The 8690-nt window shown below is 40.2% G+C and overlaps 1 protein-coding gene across 1 annotated transcript in view; it reads right to left on the bottom strand.

Moving 5' to 3' along the window:
* The window catches only part of LOC308368253 (complement C3-like), a gene marked incomplete at both ends in the record, with an annotated part of 24721 nt that extends 16282 nt beyond the window's left edge, over positions 1-8439 (bottom strand). The window contains 10 exons of the mRNA XM_080842387.1: positions 2819-2934; positions 3266-3395; positions 3707-3809; positions 4277-4364; positions 4555-4637; positions 5321-5409; positions 5657-5727; positions 7026-7194; positions 7670-7865; positions 8369-8439. Coding sequence (XP_080698513.1) covers positions 2819-2934; positions 3266-3395; positions 3707-3809; positions 4277-4364; positions 4555-4637; positions 5321-5409; positions 5657-5727; positions 7026-7194; positions 7670-7865; positions 8369-8439 — 1116 coding nt within the window. The remainder of the gene's footprint in view (positions 1-2818; positions 2935-3265; positions 3396-3706; positions 3810-4276; positions 4365-4554; positions 4638-5320; positions 5410-5656; positions 5728-7025; positions 7195-7669; positions 7866-8368) is intronic.
* Between the last annotated feature and the right edge of the window lie 251 nt (positions 8440-8690).

The raw sequence follows: 8690 nt of genomic DNA, 5'->3' as shown, positions 1-8690 counted from the left end.
TGGCGCACCAACTAACGCGCAGAAATTCGGTTCAAACAAGTTGAACAAACCACAGTGGTACAGTGAACATGAACAAAGAAGCTGATGAGACCGCGTTGGTTGGCCCAGTTGATGGGACATTTTGTTACAAAAAACGAACGGATGGAGGCGTCGATAAGAACATGGTTCAGTGCAAGCTATGCAACAAGGAATTCGCATATCACCGCAGCACATCGAGTATCACCTCAATGCAAAGCAGCTAGCGCGGACGTTAAGCCTGACTCCGGGTTAGTTACTCCGGGTACAACCCACACTCCACCAGAGATGTTTTCTAACAGTCAGGGTTGACAATGTTCTGAATGTACTTGAAAGTATTGTGTTTTGCTTAAAAAACTGTATTAGTATTATAGTTTACAGAAGGTCTACCTATCTATAGGCTACCTGAATTTCTGAAATGTACTACATTTCTAAATATGGTATTGCTACACTTAATGGCAAAAATTGCACTGGTCTGTTGGACTTGAACAAAAATAAACAATATTTTTGTTGCTTAAGCTTATGTATTCAGTCATTATTCAATGGTATACTAAAAATCCATGTGAAAAAAAAATACTTCTCACTGTTCTCAGGTCAAATATTTATATGCGATTAAAATGCGATTAATTTCGATTAATTAATTACAAAGCCTCTAATTAATTAGATTAATTTTTTTAATCGAGTCCCGGCCCTAGTCTAAATAGATGGCACCACCCTCTTATACTGCATCTGACAGCAGTCACTGACTCCAGATTCAGCAGCATGAAGACAGAGAAGTCCTGGTAATACATTATAGACTTGAAAAGGTAAACGTATCTACATCATGGTAGGTATTATTTTTGGTAAAAAAAAGTAACAATCTATAACAAAATGATATGCTTATCTTACATACTCTATAGAAACTATTAAAAGAAGATTCAATGAAATGAACAAGTTCTTATAGTCTTTGGTATTTTGTCATTTAAAGATTTGCAATGAATTCTGGGTAATATGTATGTTGTTGTCCGGTGAAGAGACAATACGATATAGCTAGTTTAGGCGCAAAATCTGAACGTCAAGACCGACATGATGACTGTACACAGCAGGCCTGCAAGCCGAAACGATGCCTTTCAAACATTAAAGTGGTGATGCATTATTGCTTTTTCAATGGACAGGATAGCCAGACCATTCAGCCTTTCCTGCTCCTCAGGTAGGTCTTAATGAGTTTCAATTTGGAAAAGGGTCGCTCTGCTGTTGCCACTGTCAGCATCTTGGCAAATTGAGAGACTAGCCATATCGTACCGTCTCGTCACATGAACAAACATACATTTTACCAAGCAATCATTGCAAATCTAAAAATGACAAAAATACCCAAGAAAATAATAACTTTTTCATTTCATTGAATGTTTTTTTTTTTTTAAGTTTCTATGGTGTATGTAAGTTACGCATATCATTTCTTTTATAGATTCTTACTATTTTCCCCACAAATAATACCCACCATGATCGAGAAAACTTTGCCTTTCCAACGCATTATATAACATTTGCCACCTTTCAAAATATAATATCAGTTCTTCACTGGACACATCTGTGTTTGAGTGGTGGAAACTGGAATTGAGAGACTTCTGACAGACACAGTTTGGGGGAAGGTTAAGCGCCCCCAAGTGCCACTGCTGCACCCCCTTCAATTAGGCCCTGGTCCAAACTGTTATTAATGCATTTGAATACATTATATTATAAAGAACTTTATAGGGGAATCTACATTGAAAATTAGTTGAATAACAGTGTTATAATGAGACTTAAGCATTTCTCAGTGAAATCGAATGGGATTTCATGTACTCTATAGACAACAACTGGATGTACATTTTACTGAAATAATTGGTTTTATAGCATAACGATTATGCAAAATCAGCATAAATCCAATGTTAAATTTACTGGTTTACAATGTTATGTTCTGTGAAGATGTTTACACGGTTTGGGCGTATTTTTTACAGAATTATTCTGGCAACTCAGCTGCCAGATTTTTCCTGTAAAAACAACAACAAAGAAATACTTTAAAATTAACTGTTGTATTTCGTTTAGTATTTTAACACCACCATGTTGTAATTCAAACTGCATTGCATTGCTTCTTGTAATACAGTTTTTCATCCTGAAAATTACAGCCATATGTCGTTTCTAAAAAGAAATATGCATAATCTTACTTTAAAATTAACATTTATATTTCGTTAAGTATTTTAACACCACCAGGTTGTAATTTAAACCGCATTGCATTGTTTCTTGTATTACAGTTTTTCTTTGTGTAAATAACATTTCTATAAAGAAATATGCATATTCTTACTTTAAAATTAACAGTTATATTCTGTTTAGTATTGTACCAAAAAATGTTGTGAAATAAGCAATACTCTATTGTATTTCTATTTACAGTTTTTTGAAGTCACGATTATACGCCATTCCACTGTGAATTTTAAGGTCATTTTTTACAGTGTGTTGCTAAACAGATTGCATGCGCTTTGTTGGTATAATTTTGGATAGCAATGTGCTTCCTATTCCTAGATCTACAATCCCATGAAGACTTGTACTTTTCACCAGCTACATTTTGTACAATTATTTAAATTGTTTTTAAGATGTTTTAAAATAAAGTACAACCCTCATCTCTTTTCAAGACATGTGAAGGGCATCCCTGGCTTGAAGTATTTGGGGGCCCTTGTACTCTGCTGTATTTACCAGCTAATTACGTATTCAGTACCAGTATTGATTTAGTATTTAATACTTGTATTTGCCTAGTATTTAAGAGGTGTAAAATCAAGTACAACAGTAATCTCCTTACCAGACATGTGAAGGGCATCCCTGGCTTGAAGTACTTGGGGGTCCTGTGGAAGTGAATGGTGTACGGAGACGAGACAATCTGAATGCCACCGATGTTGGCCTCTGACATTTCATGGCCTTGGAGACATTAAAGGTACACACAACATTCTGATGAACCTCACCACGTAAGAGTAACTCGAGCAAGTACGAATTATATTCAAAAAGCTTTGAAGACAAAGGAAGTAATCATAAAGTCCTGACAACTACCATGTTATGGACAACTACAATGTCATGTTATATCTCAACATAAACACAAACACACACACACACACACACACAGAAAGACAGAGTGAGAGAATGTGTGTGTATGTGTGAGAGAGAGACAGAGTGTGAGTGAGTGTGTGAGTGAGTGAGTGAACGTGTGTGTGAATGAGGCATAGGCACATACACAAATTATTGTATTTCTTACCTGTTTGAGTTAAAACAGTAACATTCACATATAATGAGGCACCCATCAGCTGGAAGATGTCGGTGGTGCCTGGGACCGTCTGCCGCAGGTGCTCCCTCCCCAGCACAGCATGTCCCCTCCCCCCCTTAATCTAACAGAGCAAGGAATGAACCAGAGGACCTTTCACACACTACTATTTGTGTGTGTGTGTGTGTGTGTGTGTGTTTGTGTGTGTGTGTGTGTGTGTGTGTGTGTGTGTGTATGTGGGTATGTGTGTTTGTGAGAGAGACACAGAGTGTGTCTGTGGTTGGGTGTTTAAGTGTGGACAGTTTGTGTGTATGTGTATGTGTATGTCTATGCATGTAAGTGTGTGTGTGTGTGTGTGTGTGTGTGTGTGTGTGTGTGTGTGTGTGTGTGTGTGTGTGTGTGTGTGTGTGTGTGTGTGTGTGTGTTGGCACTCACCTCCACTCTCTGAATGGAGCCCACCTGCCTCTTGTCTGTCCCAACACCTTGCACCGCAAACACCACAAACCCAACTCCTGTCACGTCCATCCTATCCAAGTACCTTTAACACACATATCAAAACACATGTCCATCCTATCCAAGTACGTTTAACACACATATCAAAACACAAGTACAACCTATCTAAATACCTTGAACACACATATCAAAACACATGTCCATCCTATCCAGGTACCTTTAATACACATCAAAATACAGAAGATGGTCCAAACGTATTACCTACATTTCAAACTTGCTCTCTGGTTAAACAACTAGTCAACTAGCCATCTGGCAAAATGAAACTCCATTCATCCATCCATTTATCAATCCATCTCTCTATCCATATACCGACCGATCTACCTACCTATCTATCTATCTATCCATCTTTCTATCTATATATCTCTCTCTTCATGCATGTGTCTTGTCATTAAAGAATACTTTAGTACATTCTATAGGTTAAACAAAGAAACAAACAAAAATAAGCTAGCTAAAACTGGAAACCATGAATGATGGCAATAAATCAAAACATACCTGGCACTGATATTCACTATTAGCTCCTCGTCATCAATGTAAAAGTAGGGCTTTTGTGGCGTCAAAGTGACCTCGATTCGGGGTAAAACTGTAGAAAGAAATATCTCATTCTTTTCCATAATGGGAGTCAAACATGTACTGACACCAGTTCAGAGTACTGCTTTAGACAAACGTGCCATCTTTACTGTAGGTATGAGGTTGTTTTATAGAAATCACTTCCTTCACACACTTGAAATAAATGTGTTAGCTTTTGTAGCTTAGCATTTTTTTAAACTCACCATAGTGCTCCACATCAAAGTCATAAGACAACTTCCTCTGTGGTGTACTCCTAAATTGTGTTATAATTTTCCATGTCCCGGTGCTGACAACAGCCAGATGCACAAGAACATGATGTTAAAAATGGAACATGACGCTCTAAAAAGATCACAATGTTCTACACGGAACATGACGTTCTACTGTAAATATGAATATGTTAATCCGAGATGATTCAGTTAGTGTTTTGAAACTGCTGTCTGTAACAACTCAGATTATGAAAATGGACAGTTTCTGACTTTCACTGTATTTTCAAATTGAAACCGATGCACTGCTAGCCAAAACTCGTAGTCATTGCATTAAAACTTCACTCAGTAGAATCAAAGAGAAATCATTAAACTTTTTCCTCAAAAATGTTCCACACAAAATGTTCTGTTCAAAACTAACGGCAGAGTGATAAAAAGCACACCCACAGAAACCTTTAATCTTCTACAAATATGCCACTTGTGCATGAATATTTTTAGTTAGAGGTAATAAACAAAAACATCAAGGCATGTCAGTCTCCCTAAACATGTCTAACAGGCAGTGGTGTAGTCTAGGGTATAGGCAGATGGAGTATACCCATTTATTTTTCAGTCAGCATTGCGTATACCCACTTCTCAAAACAGGGCGTTTATCCTGTGCTGTATGGGCTGCTTAAAAAAATAAGTAATTATAAGTGAGTATACCCACTTCTCCAGGGACCACTACACCACTGCAAAAAAGGGCTCAGTCCCGGAGAGTTCAACAGACCTGCTGAAGGTCGGGACCTTGTACTCTCCAGAGCACATGCCTTTGTGTGGGGTTAAAGCCTCCTGCTGTACCACAATTCCCTCAGGGTTCTATGAGAACACACAAACGTCAGAGGAATTATGGGGGGTATCTATATTTGTTTGTATTGAAATACATTTATGATATCTTTATTTCAATAAGCTTTAGATCATTCTAGAACACACAGGGCTCATACAGAGATTGGTCAGCAGCATGTTAATTGTTTCAGCAGCATGTTTTCAGCCTGGAGAACAGGCCCAGACTCCTGGTGTTGGCAGCACCACTGCACTATTTGACAACGGAGAAACAGTGTCTTACCATAACGTCCACGGTAATTGGCTCTCCTGAAGGCTTCAAAGAAAGACTCAGAGCATAGATTCTGTACAGAACTGGAGAAAAAATATTAATATAAATATATATAATATTATTCATATTAAGCAGCTTTACTGTATTTTTTCATAACCAGCTGTGTTTTGTTTAGTCAACCAGCTGTACTGTATTGTAGTGACCAGCTGTGCTTTGTATTAGTAACTAGCTGGGCTTTGTTTAAGTGATCAGCTGAACTGTGTTTTAGTGACCAGCTGTACTGTGTTTTAGTGACCAGCTGTACTGTGTTTTAGTGACCAGCTGTGCTTTGTATTAGTGACCAGCTGGGCTTTGTATTAGTGACCAGCTGTGCTTTGTATTAGTGACCAGCTGTGCTTTGTATTAGTGACCAGCTGGGCTTTGTTTAAGTGACCAGCTGAACTGTGTTTTAGTGACCAGCTGTGCTTTGTATTAGTGACCAGCTGGGCTTTGTATTAGTGACCAGCTGGGCTTTGTTTAAGTGACCAGCTGAACTGTATTGTAGTGACCAGCTGTGCTTTGTACTAGTGACCAGCTGTGCTTTGTATTAGTGACCAGCTGGGCTTTGTTTAAGTGACCAGCTGAACTGTATTGTAGTGACCAGCTGTGCTTTGTATTAGTGACCAGCTGTGCTTTTTATTAGTGACCAGCTGTACTTTGTTTTAGTGACCAGCTGTGCTTTGTATTAGTGACCAGCTGTACTTTGTTTTAGTGACCAGCTGTGCTTTGTTTAAGTGACCAGCTGAACTGTGTTTAAGTGACCAGCTGTTCTTTGTTTTAGTGACCAGCTGTGCTTTGTTTTAGTGACCAGCTGTGCTTTGTTTAAGTGACCAGCTGAACTGTGTTTAAGTGACCAGCTGTACTTTGTTTTTGTGACCAGCTGTGCTTTGTTTAAGTGACCAGCTGAACTGTGTTTAAGTGACCAGCTGTGCTTTGTTTTAGTGACCAGCTGTGCTTTGTATTAGTGACCAGCTGGGCTTTGTTTAAGTGACCAGCTGAACTGTATTGTAGTGACCATCTGTGCTTTGTATTAGTGGCCAGCTGTGCTTTTTATTAGTGACCAGCTGTACTTTGTTTAAGTGACCAGCTGTGCTTTGTTTAAGTGACCAGCTGAACTGTGTTTAAGTGACCAGCTGTTCTTTGTTTTAGTGACCAGCTGTGCTTTGTTTTAGTGACCAGCTGAACTGTGTTTAAGTGACCAGCTGTACTTTGTTTTAGTGACCAGCTGTGCTTTGTTTAAGTGACCAGCTGAACTGTGTTTAAGTGACCAGCTGTGCTTTGTTTTAGTGACCAGCTGTGCTTTGTTTAAGTGACCAGCTGAACTGTGTTTAAGTGATCTTGCCTGTGCTTGAAGGTGTGTATATGGTCTTGTCTGTCTGCACAAAGATGTATCCAGACTGGAAGGAGACCAGCACCACTCTCTCCAGCAGGTGGCCTGGGAACTGGGCTTGCAGGTAGACATACTGGTTAAGGGTGTCGTCTTCCACAAAGACACCATTTCCAGTTGGGATCTGACCGACAGAGAACAGGAACAATGTACTGTTTGCCGTAACAGTTTATATTTTCTTCAACAAAGACAAAAGCGTCCCTTTCTTAAGGGAGGGATTTATTTTCTCAAAGCGGCTTCAAACATTAGGCCTACTTTTGTTTTCCTCACTGTAACCACATGGATTACCTCAAATGGAGCTATCATACTGACACCACTGTTACCACAAGGATGTGTGGCTCTAAACACAAAACATTTACAGGGGTTCCTATCCAAATATACCTCTTTCTTTTTAAAAGCCATGTCTAAACCTAAAGCCTTTCTCATTATATCAAATCAGCTGTCAACGTAACTTACTGTCGCCATTGTTTTCCAAAGCATTGATACACAACAGTGATTTAGCCTTTACCCAGATGAATTTCTAATGCCATCCATATACCATCGGAACACCCGACAGCCAATCAGAAGCAAACATCATCCGTCACCGGGGTATAACTCACTGTAATTACTGCCAGAGCTTGATTGTCGTTGTCCGGGCTGAGGTGCACGGTGGTGCGGGCAAGGTCCCTGGCCCTGCGTGGGTAGTCTTTTACCGTGACCGTGACGTCGAAGGCATTACCAGTGTAGTCTTGGGCCTCTACAAACACCTTCTCTGGGCCGCCCACCCTCAGGAGGTTAGGAGCCGACATCACATAGCTGAGGGGGTCAGAGTTGAAAGGTCAAAGATTAATCAGGTAAAGTACGCAATATCTCTTGATAGTGCCTAGTGTGTGACTAAAGGTGACTAAAGGCGCCACCAGTGCAGATCATCACACAGAAATACGATTTGTGCTCACCAGTTTGTCATTTTCTGATTGGATTAGAAAGAGAAGACATTGCAAATATATTCGTACATACAGTTAATACACAGCCATTTGTGTGTCTAACCTACTCACAGTGTGTATGTATGTGTGTGTGTGTGTGTGTGTGTGTGTGTGTGTGTGTGTGTGTGTGTGTGTGTGTGTGTGTGTGTGTGCACGTGCGTGTACGTGTGCGTGTATGTATGTATGTGTGTGTGTGTGTGTGTGTGTGTGTGTGTGTGTGTGTGTGTGTGTGTATGTATGTATTTGTGTGTGTGTGTGTGTGCGTGCACATGCGTGTATGTATGTATTTGTGTGCGTGTGTGTTTGTGTGCTTGTTAGTCTCAGCAGTGTACTCACAGCGGGTTGCATTGCGTGAGAGAGGGAATACACAGAGCCACCGTAGCCAGCCACACTACCAGCAGGTCCATGGGAGCGTCTCTGTCTGTCCAGTTCAAGTGAGTCGTCGTCTGTCTCTATCTGTCTGTCTGTCCAATTAAGTCCCCGTCTGTCTCTGTCCGTCTGTTCAGCTGAGTCCCCGTCTGTCACCGTCTGTCTGTCCAATTTAGTGTCCGTCTGCCTCCGTCTGTCTGTCCAATTTAATCCCTGCCTGTCTCTGCCTGTCCAATTTAGTCCCCGTCTGCCTCCGTGTGTCTGTCCAATTTAGTCCCTGTCTGTCTCT

Source organism: Sprattus sprattus, assembly GCF_963457725.1.
Source record: "Sprattus sprattus genome assembly, chromosome: 1".
In the NCBI taxonomy this organism is placed as follows: domain Eukaryota; kingdom Metazoa; phylum Chordata; class Actinopteri; order Clupeiformes; family Clupeidae; genus Sprattus; species Sprattus sprattus.
The sequence above is the reverse complement of the archived record's forward strand: the minus strand, read 5'-3'. Positions and strand labels throughout refer to the sequence as shown.